This window comes from Equus caballus, chromosome 24, assembly GCF_041296265.1.
Source record: "Equus caballus isolate H_3958 breed thoroughbred chromosome 24, TB-T2T, whole genome shotgun sequence".
NCBI classification, from domain to species: Eukaryota; Metazoa; Chordata; class Mammalia; order Perissodactyla; family Equidae; genus Equus; species Equus caballus.
In genome coordinates, this window is record NC_091707.1 from 57,883,585 (window position 1) to 57,900,709 (window position 17,125).

Sequence of the window (17,125 nt, forward strand, 5' to 3'; positions counted from 1 at the left end):
CAGTCCAGCATCCCTCAGTCCCCATGCATCATTGCTCCACAGCCCACTCCCGGCCTCCCTGGCCTGTGGCGCCCTTTGGTCTCTCCACTGCACTCTGCACCTGCCCTGCTCTCCTGGCATCTAGGCCTTTATGCTCAAGACAGATCCAGAGGGCACATTCATGATGTCATTTATCCCCTCAACTAGACTGTGGTTTCTTTGGGGCGGCATGGTATAATGGACATTTTCCAACCATTAGCAAAGCACTAAACACACTGTAGGAGCTTGATAAGTTTTTTTTTTTTCTGGTGAGGAAGATTGGCCCTGAGCTAACTGCTGCCAATCCTCCTCTTTTTGCTGAGGAAGACTGGCCCTGAGCTAACATCTGTGCCCATCTTCCTCTACTTTATATGTGGGATGCCTGCCACAGCATGGCTTGCCAAGCGGTGCCATGTCCACACCCGGGATCCGAACAGGCGAACCCCTGGCTGCCGAAGTGGAACGTGCGCACTTAACCGCTGTGCCACTGGCTAGCCCCAAATCTTCCTCTATTTTATGTGGGATGTCGCCACGGTATGGCTTGATGAGCAGTGCTAGTCTGCACCCAGGATCTGAACCTGCAAACCCTGGGCCGGCAAAGCAGAGGGCCCACTGAGCTGGCCCTCGATAAGTTTCTAACGTAAGTAATCAAAGCCTAATGTCAGTTCCTGCAGCTCGCAGCCATGGCGCACAGCATGGCTGGAGCACCCTGGGCTCTGTCTGCTCCCAGCTTCCAACTGGGCTAGCTCAGTATATGTGAGGTCTGGGACGCGGAGGCAGCTGGGACCTTGCCCTGGGTGCTCAACATCCCGGTGTCTAAGTTAGAAAGCACCCTGCAGATGGAGGCAGCTGCTTCCCAGGCTTCGTACTCCACTGAGAAGCCAAAGCTGGAAGATGAGAATCTCGTTTTGTCAGACAGGGGCTTGCAGGCCACTCAGTGGGCCCAGGGACCTGGATTCACAGGTGCTCGCAGCCACGCAGGGGCCTACAGAGAATGGTTCCAGTAGGAAGGTTAAGCAGAAGGCCGCTTCCAGCCCCAGGCACGGTGACTAAGGGTGGTGAAGGGGCTGACCTGCTGGGTTGGGCAACACCTTACAATGCAGTGCTGTGCACGCAAAATCATCAAATAAAGATCAATTTAAAAAAAAAGGCCTAATGTGGTATAGTGCATCTCTGTCTGTGGCAGAGAATTTATTAAAAATTTCAAATTTCCCCAAAGTATTTCTTTTTAGCCTGTATCCCTTGTTTCTTTTCGCTTCTGGGCCTATCATAGATTTGCATGGCTGCGCAAGCCACCTCTGCTTCTCTATTTGGATCTCCTAGCAGACATGAGCAGGCAGAGAGAAGACAGGAGGAAAGAACCCGCAGGAAAGGCCAGAACAGGAAAAAGAAGTTCCCGCTGTGCCGACCAGGGCTGATGACAGACAGACCACTGTCCAAAGTGAATGTGACACGTCCTCACTGGAGGTAGAGCTGGGGGGTGGCGGAGGGCTCAAAATTAAGAGCATTTCAGAAACACTGGAAGGACTAAATGGTCAGAAACACCCACAACATCTCCATTGAGAAGATGAGTTTCAACGGCACACCTTAAACCTGTTCTCTGGGGAGAGGATCTTTCCAGAACCACTTCTCAGAGTTTCTCCTCCTTTCTACAAATCAGGTCAATGCCTGCATCTGAGGGGCTGTGGGCGTCCTCGTGGAGGAGTGGGGCGCGAGGCCACATCTCTCCTGGGTGTGACAGCTGTTCCCTGGTCCCCACAGTTCCCGGGTTGTTTAAACTGGAAGCTACCCCTTCACTGGTGACTGGATCCTGGTCTGTGGTCAGCACTGCCACCTCCTTAGACTGCTGCCACCCACTGGAGTGAAGGAGCCCACCTCCCTCACGCCTGGCCTGCTCTGGTAAGACATTATTCCTTACCCAAGTCAGACAGTAAATGAAGGTGAAAACATCAGAACAGAACTCACACCTCAGGCTCACATCCTTTCTCCATGGCACAGATAAGCTAAGAGACTTTTTTTTATTTCATTAATAATTAAGGGTATACTAATATATATATCTCAAAAGAATACTGAATTATTTAAGACATACTATTACTATAGTCATACAGTTAACAGAGAGGGCACGGGAACCAGCACAACGGAGCACCACATCTGTATTATATACATCAAACCAAGGGCAAATATTTCTCCAATTATTCTTAAGAATACCAGATGAGTTAAAAGCTGAAAAGCTTTGCTTAAAAAAACCCTGTATATACAGGATAAGCTTAGATTCTCAAAAACCAGAAAAAAAGTGGCAAAGTAAGACAAATGAGAAAAACTCGTTAAACTTCTTGAACATACTAAATGATATCAAATATATTATACCAAGGCATTTTAGCAAAATAAAGCATTAAACTGTACTTCGTAGATATATTCATCACATTTATTTTCATAACGACTTCATTATAGCTGGACTGACTTTAATCTGGATAAAGAAAGATCTGACAGTGAAGCTGACTGCATGTCAGGTGAAGAAAGCAAGCATTCCCAGCTATTTTGCGCATGAACATGGACTATACCGTTTAATGCAGACCCAAGGCCAAACATTTTTAGGGGGTAGGTTTTACTTCCATTACAGATTCTCTTCAGGTAAGATCATAAAAATACAATACAATGCGACGAGCCCAATTTACAAACTACATGCGGCAGGCAGCCCATATTAACACAGACAGCTCCAACGAGGGACAAGAAAAGCTAAGTCTGGTGTCACTAGGGCTCATTACGGGAGCAGAATAATCAGGTACAAGAACTAGAAGAGCTGAAAACAGGAAACGCCATGCCTTAACAGTCACTCAGGGTCATCTGACGATTTCGATGACCGAAACCAGCGCGTGAGAAATCCAATGACGGTGAAGAGTTCAGTATCCTCCATCGCACGCAGCGCTCACGCTCGCGGCTTAGCAGTCTGAGCCTCCTCCACCAAAGCCACAGGAAACCGCTCGCAAGAACAATAGGGGAATATCCATCTGCCTTCAAGGAACAACGGCTATGTTTAAAGGAAATGCTGACACTGAACTTTCAAATCTGAAAGAGCCTGGTGTGGGGTGTGTCTGAAGTGAACCGGAGGACGGCCTCGATTTCCCAGTGGTACAACTGGGACAGTGCTCGAAGTTAGTCTTCAAGATGTTAAGAGCACCCTAAAATCTGACAAAGAATAGCAATCCTAAAACGACTTTGGCCAAAATGAGCTTGAGCTACCCATGACCTGCGCTGGGAGAGCCCACAGCTGCCAGGAAATGACCTTGCAGATGGGAGGGGCACTGCCCAAAGACCCCAACTGCCCTTTGACCCCACTATCCAATGATTCTAGAACATTCTAGTAGGAAAGACATGTCAAGGGCTTTTAATTTGGGGGCAATAGTGAAACAAAGTGAAAATCTGTTGGGGGCTTATTATCTTTTAGGTATTTAGGGCTATTCCTTTATCACATCTTTAGCTGTTTAAAGGAATAATTTCCCCATACAAAGTTGCCAAATTACTACCTCAGAAAGAGAATAACAGATTACTATAGAGTTCAAAAGATGTATTCTAATATGATTATTTTTGTGAAAGGTGACTACAGAAAGGAGTCTGCTAGTTATAACACTGGGACTAACATGTTGTCAAGGCACTTCAGAACTCTGGGGAATTCCTTTGTTCACAGTAACAGGGCAACCGAGAAAGTGGACCCTCAGAAAGTATTTACAGAAATATGTATACCCTTTAGCAGAAGAAAGAAACACTTCATGCACTGATAGACTTCACTGGCTCTTTTAGGCACTAGAGAAACATCCACATGCCAACAACATGAGCTAAGGAGCAGGCAACCAAAGCAGCTTTCGCTACTTTGTCCCCAGGAGTGCGATATTTAAGATGCTAGTAGCTGATGATAACTTCTCTGACAAGATATAAAGGCCTGGTCCTGCAGGGCTCCAGACAGTTCCTGCTCTCAGACATTGTACAACGGCATTGGGTAGGTTTAACAAGTCTGTCTGTTACGCAGCCTGAAACCACAGAAGCAGCCCATTACATGCTACATTCAGACACTTTTGCTTAATTTTAGTACAAGCTGACAGTGGTACTAATCTCCAGTTCTCATTATCCTACTATAGGTATGAGTGCTTCCCTCTTTTTTTAAAGTCCAGTAACTTCATTTAAATGTTTCCATCCTTATAAATTACTACGGAAAATGATAAGTTCAGATTTTACAAACAAAAACTTGAAGGTGTTAGCTGCTGTTTTATTCCTTCTCCAATGCAGTCTTAAAGGCTTTTTTGCTATTAATTTTCATAATTTTATGTTGCACACAAAAATGATTCTCCCCTCTAAACGAAGAGTATGGGGGAAAATACAGACATTGTTTTTCAAACAAAAAATGTTTATGAAAGAACAGACCATCGGAACAAACAAAAAATCCCACCCTATGAAACTGGGTGGGACTAATCAGTCTTTATAAATGAAAAAAATCCTTCTGCTTTATTTAGCATAATAAAATATATCATTGTACTACTTTTGTGCTTGGACCTTTCTTCTATTGAAACAAAAATTTTCTCCTTTCTCATAATTGTTCTAGTATTATGTAAGGTTATGTCTATGCCTAGATTCTGAAATATCTGTATTTTAATGCTTGCACAACCCATTTAAACATTACAAAAGCTTTCGCTATTCTACTTTCTGATTAAAGAAACCACACCACAACATACAGATAATGATCCAAATGGAAAAGTTAATGTGCTGTAATGATATTTGTTTTGCGACATCAAAAGCAGCTGAGATACTGAATATAATTTGCTTGAATCATAAATACTGAGATTGAAATATGCATGTATAAATCTCATTTAGGCCCAACGAACTGAAAGCTCTCTGTAAATACATAGAAGTATATATAAAGTGCAAAACAGGAAATATCAGCTGGAAGACCTCTGCTGTTAGTACTCCCACTCATCGGACTTCAAGTCAAGATAGCTGAGAATATTCTGGGCAAGCTTCACTGCCTGCTTCCTGGCAGCCTTACACTTCTCTTCCCCTTGCGGATCCACAGCATCCAGGGCCAGCAGCTGCTTGGTGAGCAGCTCTTCCAGCCGGATGTAGTTCTTATCAGTTCGATTTCCATCAAACGACAGAACTTCCCCCTGGATCTCTGACAAGTTCCCAAGGATGTGCCAGACGGCTTTGTGTGACGGGTGCTCCTCACAAACAAGTAGCTTTCTCTTCTCAAGGGCCTCCTTCAAGTCAATGTAGGTGATCAGGGTTTGCACTTCAATCACGGCTCTTCTCCTGGCTTCCCGGATGCAGGGGTTTTTTTCCAGAGTTACTTCATCCAACTCTCCAATCAAGCCCTGCAGTTCTGTTTTGGAGCTCAGGTACAGTTCAGAAGGATTCTGTGCTTGAAGCAGCTCATTCTTAATTTCCCTCATTCTCTTGAGGACCTTTTCTATTTTTAAAATGGAATGATTCTGTCTCAGGTCGAATGCGTGAGTAGTACCTGCTTCCTCTTCTAAATCCAGGTATTTCAGTAATTGGTTGATATCTTCTACTACCTCCCTGCGGTAATTTCTGATTTCTGTGCGCCCGCACACATCTAAAGCATCCAGGTCAGCAATCAGCCCCGAGAGCACACAAGACAAGTGCCTGCAAGTCTCGTTATTGTTCACTCCCATCAGCAGCGCAATCAGAGTGCCTCTGGCCTTGTTCACCTCACACATCACAGAGTTAATTTTGGCGACTGAAGGATGCGCGTCCTCCGAAAGCGGCAGGGAAGGCTGCTTCTTCATGCAGTCTTCGATAATCTCTTGCACTGCACAGACTTTGGTTAAAGTGTGATACCTCGCTTTCCGCAAGGAGATCTTCCCTCCAGTTTTAACGTGTGTCAGCCTCAGAATGATATCTTGGATGCCTTCTTCAAATTCATCTGTTACGCGGTTGCCTCCATTATAAAATGGCACAATCTTCTCTTCCACCAGGGACTGGGCTTCCTTAAAAATGTTCTGTATTTCAATCCGGTGTGGGTGGTTTGCATTCTGCTCCAGCTCTTTGAGAAGACGCTCTGTCTCTTGTGCCGCCCTCTTCCTGGCTTGCTGAATATCTCCTTTTCCTTCTGTATCTACAGAGTCTATTTCAAAAAGCTGTTTTGTTAGAATCCTCTCCAGTTTCTTGTAATTCTTGTCATCTGATAGACCACTGAAGCCAATTACTTGCTGTTCTATACTTTTCACTTCCTTTTGGATTTCCTGAAGCCTACTAATAGAAGGATGTTGGTTTCCCATATCCATACTTTTCTTGTGTTCAGTTTCACAAGCACTAAAAGATGACAAGAATAACTTATTACATCACAAAGTTTCTGCAGAACACTAATTGTATATTCATTCATTCTAAAATTCTCATCTTAAAACGATTCTTAAGAAAAAGTGATTATTATTATTGTAATCCAAATGACAGTCATACTCGAGCACAGTAAGAAGAATGACTAATTGACTCCCTCTCCTGAAAACAACATAAACACAGCAGCCATTAAGAACAGGCAGGGGTTACTGCAGGGCCCAACAGGAAGGACCTGGTGCTCTGGGGCTGTGGATTTCAAGTTTCTTTCATTGTACAAGACAGCAGCATGTGTCTTCATAAGTACAGCATGGAGTTGAACTATCAGCTTGGAAAAAGCACAACTATCTTAGGTCTTAACACTGAACGTTGTTTTTTTGGCGCCAGCAGGGAACCTTGGTGGAATGTGAAACAGTAGCGCTTCTAACCTTCCAAAGGTTAGGGCACCATCTAAGCACCCCACCTGGCCACGGAGCCATACCTAGTTTACAGAACAAGTAACTCTAAGCCAAACAAATACCAGTGGTTCCCAAACACCCCCGACAAGTCCCCGCTTCTACATTCCTCTCCGTCCCTTTATGCACTTCTGCAAAGCCACCCTGTTTCTCACCTCACAAATCTTCCCGGCACAGGTATAAAATCCCACAGGAGGGCCGACTGGGATTATGTTAAAGGCACCATCTTGGGGCTTTAGAGGCCGACTGCCTCAGGCTTATCACGCTCCCCTTCCCCCACAATACATCCCACAAAAATGTGACAACTATGAATAATTCACTAACTAGCCTCCCATTAAGAATCCAGAAAGGCTTAACGCATTTTTTCCCTGCTTTTGGGTTTCTATCAAACAGCTCACTGGAGGTGCGTGGATAATCAATTGAAACCAATCCCTTGTGGGTGTTCAAGCCAAGAATGCGCCCCTGGGGGCCCACGAAGGACAGCTGCCTCCCTTTCTCCTCTCCTCCTCGTCCTTCCCTCCCAGCACTTTACCCAGAAGAGGTCTCAGCTGGTTTGGTCTTGGCTTCCCGTAGGTGAGGTGGCGAGGTGGAAGATCAGCCCTTTACGGGGTGCGGCACCGGAGCTGGGCCCCAAGCAGCATCCCTCCCACCCCTCCCGGCTAGATCTGAACGGGGCAGCCGGTGAAGGGGCCGGCGGTGGCGGTGGCGGCGGCAGCTACTGGCCGCTGCGGCCGCTCCGGGCGTCTCGCCCGGGCCCCACGACGCGCCCGCCGGCCTGACCTCACAATGGCCCGCGTGGGGAGGGGGCGGCCGGCCCGGGCACGCATCGGACCCAGGGGTGGGGGCGGCGCCGAGTGCCGCCCGGCCAGAGCCGGGTGGAGCGCCGGGGCGGGGGTCGTCCGCGGGAGCCCGCGCCAAGGGAAGGCCGCCCGCCGCCGTGGAGGGCAGGGGCCCGCGCAGCCGCTCCGCCACGCTCACCTGTGCCGCCCGCGCCATCGCGAGCTCCGCCGCCGACGCCCTGAGACACGGCAGCTCCCGCTGTCGCCCTGGCCCGGCAACCCCGCCCACGGGCCAAACAGCCTCCGCCCTGGGAAAGCGTCCCCCGGCGGCCGCGTCGCACCTCGACCCGTGCCGAGCCCGCCGCTAGCCGCCTTGCGCGGCAGCCTGGAATGGCTGCGGCCAAGGACTCGGCCGCCGGGACCCCGTCCGAGCCACCCACCTCCCCCCCCCCCCGCCCCGCCCCCGCAGCCCGTCACACGCAGGGAAAGCGCACGGTCGGCCCCGCCGTTCCCCTCCCGCTGGCTTTGCGACCGTGCCGTAAGGCAGCCCCTAGCGCCGTCGCGATTCTGCCGTGCGCCGCGGGAGGTGGGGGGCGCCGGCCATGGCGTCCTTGAGGTCCGGAAGGCGGACGGTTGTCTCTCCTCTCTGCCGCGCCTTTACTGGTCCCGGCTCTCACCTCGCCCCCGAGTGCGGCGCTCCGCGCAGGGATGCGGCACCGAGCCGGGTAAGCGGGGTTCCCGGAGAGCTTGGGCCGGGAGGGGTGACTGCAAGGGGCGACAGAGCCGGGCCGCGCCCCTGAGGGACACCTGTGGGTCCCGCACACCTGTGTGCCCAGCTGCGGCGTCAGCTGAGCTCCCCTCGAGCAGGGTCCCCGAGCTGACCTGGGCAGGCCCCGGAGCCCCCGAGTTTCCTGTATCAGCTCCCTTGGTCTGATGGAACTGAGGGTGCTGTTGACGGAACTTTTGCTAATAGAGCAGTCAGCTGGCAAGTTTGTACGTACCTTATTTCTTCTCGAGGGTACTTGTTATATTTAAAGAGCTCTTGATGTGCACGGCGTGTATTTATATTTTGTTCGTGTTTTGGTTTCGTTAAGGTTATTAGTGCTTTTTTTTCAAGCGATGTCTAACTTTATCATCGTATTTTGTAGGACTTCACGTTGAATAGTTTTTCTTGTTTGGAAACTGTGCATATATGCATGTTACTGGCTAAAGATCCACAAAGATTAATGTCTGTAGCAGCAAAGAATGGCAAGCAGTTTTTATAAATTGCACTTCTTTGGGGAAGGATGTTTTGTTTAAGGAAGTCCTCGGCCTTGATTCCAACTGTCAGATGAAAACGTTGACTAACACTGTGGAATGGGCTGCAGATAAAATATTTAAACAAAGCATACAATACTAACACTTCAGTTTGTCAACAGGCTAACAAGGGAGGCTGGAAAGTCTGGTTTAAACAATAATTAAGGATAAAAAAAGAGCCAATTAAGAATTGCAAAATGTGCCTGCCTGTAAATTTTCATTTATTTTGGTCTTTTGCTGTTAGTAGGCTTTTATAAATGCAGCTTTGAAGTTCTACCTAGTTTACAGTTTAGACAAGGAGTTACCAGGTCAAGTGGTCACTCATACTGCAGGCCTCTGGCTCAGTTCCCTGTTACAGTGGCTGCAGTCCTGACTTCCATTCCTAGAACATAGAAATCCACTCAGCATCTTAGTCTTTGGGCAGAAAGATACTCAACAAGTACCCGAAGATGCTCTGGGAGGGCATGCTGAACGTCAGCCAACAACAGTCGTCTCCAGGGTAAGGACCTACTGTAGTTTATTTTGTGAATTAGTGCTCGAAAAAAAGAACAGCACCCAAACAAGGCTTTCTCTATTGTCTTACAGCCTTTTGTTGAAATAAGTCTTACCGTGGGTCTGATCCTCAAGATGAGATCTCTCTGCCTTTTGTGGCCCAAGTGACAAGGAAGCTGGTGCTGTGCATCTGTTGAGCTGCCTAAACCTGTGAAGGTGATAAGAGTGATGAGGCTGAAAAGAAGAGCAGCTGGTCCATGAGTCAGGCCTTGCCCGATTCTAGCGTCACGACCCGTGTTGTTTTTAGCATGTGTGCCCCGTGATGCAAGGTATCGGATGGAACATAAAAGAAGAACAGTTCTTGCCTCAGGGCAGTTTGCGTTTCCTGGGTTTGGTCCCAACTTTGTATGCTTCCTGAGTGCAGGGCTGGTTCTCCAGGTAATTAAATTCCTGCAACACAGAGAGATTGTTGTCTTTTGGTTTTAAATATTAGGTCATCGTCTTCTTCTTTTTTTTTTTTTTGAAAGATTGGCACCTGAGCTAACAACTGTTGACAATCTTTTTTTTTTTAATTCTTCTCCCCAAAGCCCCGCAGTACATAGTTGTATATTCTAGTTGTAGGTCCCTCTGGTTGTGCTATGTGGGATACCACCTCAGCATGGCCTGATGAGCGGTGCCATGTCCGCACCCAAGATCCGAACCACCGAAACCCTGGGCTGCTGAAGTGGAGCGTGTGAACTTAACCACTCAGCCACGGGGCTGGCCCGATTTTCACTTATTTAATCCTCACAATTCTGTGAAGTAGAGGCTTTTATCATGCCCGTTTTATAGATGAGGAAACACAGGCACAGTAAGATTGAATAATTTCCTCAAGGTTGTAATGCTTGCACATAAGTTATATGTATGCTGTGGTTCCTATATCCAGAGGATAATAAATTGAAAGTGTTCTATTAATTTTTGGATCAAAAAGAACAAAGAAACAGGCCCTCAGCATGGAGAGGTAATGTTTACAAATAACAAATAATGGAACTACTGGTGTCATCTTTTGCTTACATTTTCATTAAGGAGAATGGTCTGCAAACCCCCAAGTGTAGATCCAGGATAAACATCAGAAGGAGGAAGTTGAAATTCAAGATAAATGAGAAACTGGTGAGAGGTCTAGTCATAGCATTGTAAAGTTAATATGGATATTTCTAGTATTGAAAAGGCTTTCCATAAATAGTTGGGAAAAAAATTAAAGCTGGGGTAGGAGGGCCTTAAAAACCATGTGGTTTAACTCCATTATCATAAAGATGAGGAAATTGGGACCCAGAGAAGTAAAGTGACTTGCTTGGTATTACACAACAGGGTCGGGACTAAAACCGAGGTCTTTCCACTCTTAGTCCAGTGTTCTAACATTTCCAAATGGTTTTTCTTCATCTAGTGAAATGAGAATTACATTGATTTTATTTTTTTGTTACTTATGGGAAATTTAAAACATGTACAGGGATAGAGGAATATAAAGAATTGCTATTGTGGGGACCTGAAATTGGCCACCCCAAGATATGTCTCTTTGGCATCAGGGTTATTTGAGGCTGATTGCTTTTGATAAACTGGGACAGGGAAGGAGGCTCTGAGGAATGGAACTTGCTCTTTGTTAGGACGTTTACATTTGTAAGGTAAATCTCTATCTGTAAAGGTGCCTCCCTCTCTGTACCAGGAAGAAGAAAGGAGATCACCTTCTCTCTAGAAACTCTTCATCAATACCAAAGGCAAGGACTTAAATCTGCATTTTATTGTGCTTCTCTGGTAACCTCCTGTAACTGACTTCCCTCCCCCTCCCAACTTTGGCATTTCTTTAAGGATTAAGCATCTTTCCTTAGGCTAGGAACTGATTGCTGCGCTCGCCTGTGACTGCCCAGCTCCAGATGATAGACTTGCCTCCTGCTACACCCACCCAGATAGCAGACCCACTGCCTGCTGTGTCCATCAAGCGCTGTGCTGACAGGGCAATCTTGTGACTATTGTGGGAGGGACATTTCAATCACATGTGAAACACCCTGTTTGGGGGTGTATAACCACTATGTGCACCCCACTTCTTCGGTGCCCTTTCTTCCTTTGGGAAGAAAGGCCCCGGGCCATGGTTCCTCATAAAGCTTTGTTTAATTTTCTCTTGCTGTTCTGTCTCATGTGAATTTAATTTGTTCTCCTGCCAGACGAAACCACATTTGGGAAGAGGAAATGTCTTCCTCCCCTACACTATGCATCCAATACCATACTTCTACCGTTATCCACTCATGGCTCTTTATTTCAGCTTTACCCCCATCCACTCCCTCTTCCCACATAATCCTGTGGCAAATATCAGACATTGTATTTCATTTGTAAATATCTCATTATGTATCTTTAAAAGATAGGGACTTTAAAAAAAATATATATATATAAACATAATACCAAGGTTATGCTTACAAATATTATAACAGTTCCTTAATACCAGCAAAGGTCCAGTGTTCAAATTTCTTTGATTGTCTTAGAAATGGCATAAATGTTTTCTTTTACAATTTGCTTGCGTCGGGATCCAAATAAGGTCTACACATTGCGATTGATTGATATTCTGTTAGTTCTCTGTTAATCCATAGATTTTGACTCCATCTTCTGTTTTTTAAAGCAGTTATTTGTTGGGCTTGGGGGAAGGATGTGTCCCTTAGAATTTCCCATAATCTGGATTTTGCTGATTGCATTCCCATGGTGTAATTTAACATGTTCCTCTGACCTGTGTGTTTCCTGTAAATTGACAGCTGCAGTCTAGAACCTTGACCACATTCAGATTTTACTTTTTTGTTTTTAGAGAAGACTACTTCATTGGTGGTGTGTTCTCCCATCAGAATTGATTGATTTTCTGATGTTAAACCAACCTTGAACTCCTGGTATAAACCCAGTGTGGTCCTGATGTACCGGTCATTTTCTGTACAGCTGAATTTGATGTGCTGATTTATCTAGCATCCGTCTAGAATGGGAGGCTAGGAACGCCACCCGTCTAGGAGGTAAAGGTTTTCAGTTCCCGTCTCAGAAGAGTTGGGACTGTAGATCATGAAACACCCGCAGGTTCCCTTCATCATCGCCTGTTTGTTTCCCCAGTGGTTGGCAGTGAAGCCTTAACTCAGAAGCTTTGTGTAGCATGTGGGCACTTCCAGGAAGGAGGGCGCTAGGGAAAGGTCTCCAGCTTCAAATCCTGACTGCTGGAAGGAGAAGCCCCAGGGTGGGAGTGTGCTGGGAGAGCTCAGGAGCCTGCTGTAAAGCAGAAGGGCTGGAGAGCCAGGCTGGGCTTGCAGAGCGGGACAGGGAGAAGCCTGGTGTGGGGCTGCCCAGCCTCGCAGTTTACAGTTAGAGAGAAAAAACTGGAAGATCAGCTCCCCCGACACAGTGATGAAAACTCAGTCTGACAAGTAAGAAAATGCACGGTCCTCCCCCTGTGAAGAAGGAAGAAGTGTCAGGCTGCTTTCTTGCAGAACTGTTAGGTTCTCGCCTGCCTTCCCCCCTGTACTGCCCCGCGCATCCCTGCCACTCCGGGCTTAAGACCCTAAATTACGGTAATTATTCCGACCTCAGGGATTTTTCCTTTTACAAAAGGGCTTTTTCCTCCTCCAAGTCCCTTCTCGGCCTCTCTTTTAAATAGCAGTTCTTGGGTAAACAAAGAATCTGTGTTTATAGGGGAGAGCAGAGGAACTACTGCCACAATTGAAGAGGAAATCTCTCAAATTATGATGGAAAACTGAGGATGATTGAAAGAGTTGGTTCACAAAGTTCACCTGTAAAGCTGTTGTTATAAGCAATAACTAAGAGATAAATCTGGAAAAGTAACTGAGCACCCTGGCGCCTCTCTGAGCTTGTTTTGTTATGTGTGGGTAGCTTGAAAAAGCCATAATTGTTGGGATGGCTCCTTTTACATTTCCTGGTAGGGGCCCTGTGAGAAGAAAAGGCCGGGTACAGTTCTGGAAGGTGATGAAACAGGTAAACATGCACAGTTAGGGTGGAACCTGCGCTTTCATCCCCTTGCTGCTGGCAGAGCTGACATCTCTGAGGGCAGTTCTGCAGCCTCCTTAGTCTTCTTGGAGAAGGGGAAGGAGCCCCCACCTTGCGACGAAAGTCCACAGGGGTGGCGCGGGCTGGTTCTGGCTCTGTCTCTACTTACTGGGTCCCTTTGTGTGAATCACCTTCAGTTTCTAAGAATACCTAACTATGAAAGATGCAAAGGCTGTAGGGGAGAAGTCCAGAAGTATTTGCAGAAAAGTAGGGTTTTGGGGGCTGGCCCCGTGGCCAAGTGGTTGAGTTCATGTGCTCCGCTGCGGCTGCCCAGGGTGTTGCCAGTTCGAATCCTGGGCATGGATATGACACCGCTCATCAAGCCATGCTGAGGTGGCGTCCCATGTGCCGCAACTAGAAGGACCCACAACTGAAAAAAGTACACAACTATGTACCGGGGGCTTTGGGGAGAAAAAGGAAAAAAATAAAATCTTTAAAAAAAAAAAAGAAAAGTAGGGTTTTTTTAAAGACCTTTTTCCAAATTAAAAGGAAAATGTGGTGATCGTAATCGTTCTTAGAATGTTGGATACAATGTTAAAGATCTATATATTACAATCCTGCTGTTACTTTCTAAAAAGGATTCTTAAGTCAGTCTACCATCAAATGAGTATATTTTGACCCCAATGATGAGTAGGGAGTTTTAGGTCTTAAGTAGCAGATCAGAATGTCTTTCTGCCCACAGGGCCCTGTGGCTTTCACACAGCAAGGATGAATTCAGTCCCTTCTGTGTGGACTTGCTGGCCCTTCATTTGGAACTTTCCACTTGGGCTGTGCTTCTTATGACCCAACTTTGTTTTCCAGTGACACTGAGAGAGACACTCTTTAGAAGTACTAGACAAAAGTAAACATGATCAAATACAAAGATATTTGAATCTACAAGAAGAAGTGAATGCAGAATGAAATAGTCATACTGAACTAGTCAGCGTGGTGCAGTATTCCAGGGTGGGTTGTGAACTGTGTCATCTGCGACCTGCAGCAGCAGTGGCCACGCAGAGGTGATAGCTGTATCTCTCCCTCTCCCTCCCGTCCCTCTCCAGCAGCTGGTCAGCCTGGCTTCCCACTTCCTCTGCAACCCTGACCTGTCCCCCTGCACCAATGCCTCCCTGTTCTCCCACCATGCGTATGTCATGCTCCAGAACACTCAGCGTGGTTCTGCGTCTCTGAGTATACAGCGTTTGAGAGTTTACGGGAAAACCTAGATAATCATCAAGAACTAGCAGTTATGTAAAGAACACTCTTGAGGTCGTGACTTCTGGCCCCAGTATACCTCCTGAGCATTCTGATGCTACTTCGTGAATAATTGCTCTATCTGGTTAAATGTCTCTCTGCCAAATCATTCATAGAAATCAAGCTTTCTGAAGATGAAGGGGATTTTTTTGCGTAAGCATAGAGAAAGTGAACCGGAAAGTTTTGGGTTTTTTTTTTTTTTTAAAGATTTTATTTTTCCTTTTCCCCAAAGCCCCCCAGTACATAGTTGTATATTCTAGTTATAGGTCCTTCTCGTCGTGTGTGGGATGCCACCTCAGCATGGCCTGACTAGCAGCGCCATGTCTGTGCCCAGGATCCAAACAGGCAAAACCCTGGGCCCTCGAAGCAGAGCGCGCGAACTTAACCACTTGGCCACGGGGCTGGCCCCAAACAGGAAAGATTTTTAAGAACTGGGAAGAACATTCCTCCAAGTGCTTGTTACCACCAGAGAATGGACAGACAGATGCAGTCCGTGCTCTCGTGGACTCACAGTGGGAGAAACAGAGGTGAGCAAGTGCTGTGAAGGGCCTCACCCTCACCAGGAGGCTCAGGAAGCTCCTGGAGACATGCCATTAAACCTGAGGCCTGTGAAGGGCAAGTGAGAGAGGAATTCAGAGAGAACATAAGCAGAGTTCCTGAGGAAGGGCATGTTATTAAAGGAAGTTCTGCTGGGTGGAGGAGGAAGGGAGGAAGGCGTGATCCAGCCAAGCGGGGCCAGCCTGCCAGACCACAGTGAGAATTTTATTTTTTTATTTTATCATTTTGGTGAGGAAAATCGGCGCTGAGCTAACATCTGTTGTCAATCTTCCTCTTTTTGCTTGAAGGAAGATTGTTGCTGAGCTGACTTCTGTGGCAGTCTTTCACATTTTGTGTGTGGAATTTGTGGGATTTTGTGTGTGGGACACCACCACAGCATGGCTTGATGAGTGGTCTGTAGGTCTGTGCCTGGGATCTGAACCCTTGAACCCTGGGCCGCCAGAGCAGATCACGTGAACTTAACCACTACACCCGCAGACTGGCCCCTACTGTGAGGATTTTAGACTTTATCCTGAGGGTAATGAGTAATCACTGAAGGGTTTTTTTGTTTTTGCTTTTTCTCCCCAAGTACCCCCAGTACATAGTTGTGTATTTTAGTTGCGGGTCCTTCTAGTTGTGGCATGTGGGATGCTGCCTCAGCATGGCCTGATGAGCGGTGCCATGTCTGCACCCAGGGCCTGAACCGGCAAACCCCTGGGCCGTCGGAGTGGAGTGCAAGAATTTAACCACTCGGCCACAGGGCCAGCCCCTCACTGGAGGTTTGTTATTTATTTATTTATTTTTGTTTTGTTTTGTTGGTTTTTTTTTTTTTAAAGATTTTATTTTTCCTTTTTCTCACAAAGCCCCCCAAGTACATAGTTGTGTATTTTTAGTGGTGGGTCCTTCTAGTTGTGGCATGTGGGACGCCGCCTCAGCATGGCTTGATGAGCAGTGCTATGTCCGCGCCCATGATCCGAACTGGTGAAACCCTGGGCTGCCACAGCAGAGCACGCAAACTTAACCACTCCGCCCCAGGGCCGGCCCCCTCACTGAAGGTTGTTAAGGTTCGATTGGTTAGATTGGGTGTTTGGGAGAGATTGCTTTGGCTGCAGTCTGGAGAATTGGTGGGTGTGGTGACAGAGTAAACGGTGGGGGGGACCGCAGTCTGGAGGCAGTTGGAGCTTCTTAGACCAGCTCATCACAGAATTGTAATGGAGGTGTGGGGGATCAGAATTGGTCACCCCAAGATGTGTCTCTTTGGCATGAGGATTATTTGGGGCTGGTTACTTTTAAGGAACTGTAGACAGGGGAGAAGCTCTGAAAACCAAGTAGAAGGTATGCTTTGTAAGAGACATTTACATTTGTAAGGGAAATCTCCATTTGTAAAGATATCATCTTCTCTCCCTCTGTGTACCAGGAAGAGGGGGATGACCTTATCTCTAGAAACTCTTATCAGTGCAGAAGGCAAGGACTTAAATCTGCATAGTAACCTTACTCTTGTTTACTATGCTTTTCTGGTAATCTACCATAACTGACTCTCCCCAACCCCAACACCCTCCTTTGTTTTTAGCTAAAAATAGTATTTAAGGTGGCAACCTCAGCCACTTTGGCGAGTTGCTCAGTTTTCCTGAGTGACTCCCATGTATACATGTTATAGAGCTTTGTTTGATTTTCTCCTGTTATTCTCTTTCACATCAATTTAATTTGTAGCCCAGCCAGAAGGACCTAGAGTGGGTAGAGGAATTATTTTCCTCTCCTACGGGGAAGAGAAGTAGAGCTGTCTGCTGCCCTACTGTAAACCTCTGGGCAGCCATTGCAGCGGCAGCCATTGCAGCAGCAGCCATCGCAAGAAATCGGGTGCAGCTGTTTGAATCCTTAAACGCCCTGGTATTGTTACTGGCACATTGGGTTCTTGTTGTCCCC

General features: G+C 46.8%; 2 protein-coding genes across 5 annotated transcripts in view; one reads left to right on the top strand and one right to left on the bottom strand.

The window, feature by feature from the left end:
• Nucleotides 1–1,997: 1,997 nt before the first annotated feature.
• Nucleotides 1,998–8,130, bottom strand: BAG5 (BAG cochaperone 5). 3 transcript variants are annotated; one of them, XM_023628475.2, is made up of 2 exons: nucleotides 7,791–8,130; nucleotides 1,998–6,339 (listed from the first exon to the last, which is right to left on the bottom strand). In XM_023628475.2, the coding sequence occupies exon 2, from the start codon at nucleotides 6,309–6,311 to the stop codon at nucleotides 4,968–4,970; it is 1,344 nt and encodes a 447-aa protein (XP_023484243.1). In that variant the 5' UTR covers nucleotides 6,312–6,339; nucleotides 7,791–8,130; the 3' UTR covers nucleotides 1,998–4,967. The 3 variants fall into 3 exon arrangements, with proteins under 3 accessions (XP_023484243.1, XP_023484242.1, XP_023484244.1); XM_023628474.2 differs by having other exon boundaries at nucleotides 7,345–7,801; XM_023628476.2 differs by lacking the exon at nucleotides 7,791–8,130 and adding an exon at nucleotides 6,968–7,766.
• Nucleotides 8,131–8,144: 14 nt separating this feature from the next.
• The window catches only part of COA8 (cytochrome c oxidase assembly factor 8), a 34,493-nt gene continuing 25,512 nt past the window's right edge, over nucleotides 8,145–17,125 (top strand). The window contains exon 1 of one of the 2 annotated variants that reach the window (XM_070249144.1): nucleotides 8,145–8,316. In XM_070249144.1, coding sequence (XP_070105245.1) covers nucleotides 8,194–8,316 — 123 coding nt within the window. In that variant the 5' untranslated portion in view covers nucleotides 8,145–8,193. The remainder of the gene's footprint in view (nucleotides 8,317–17,125) is intronic. The other variant, NM_001433611.1, reaches the window with a different exon arrangement.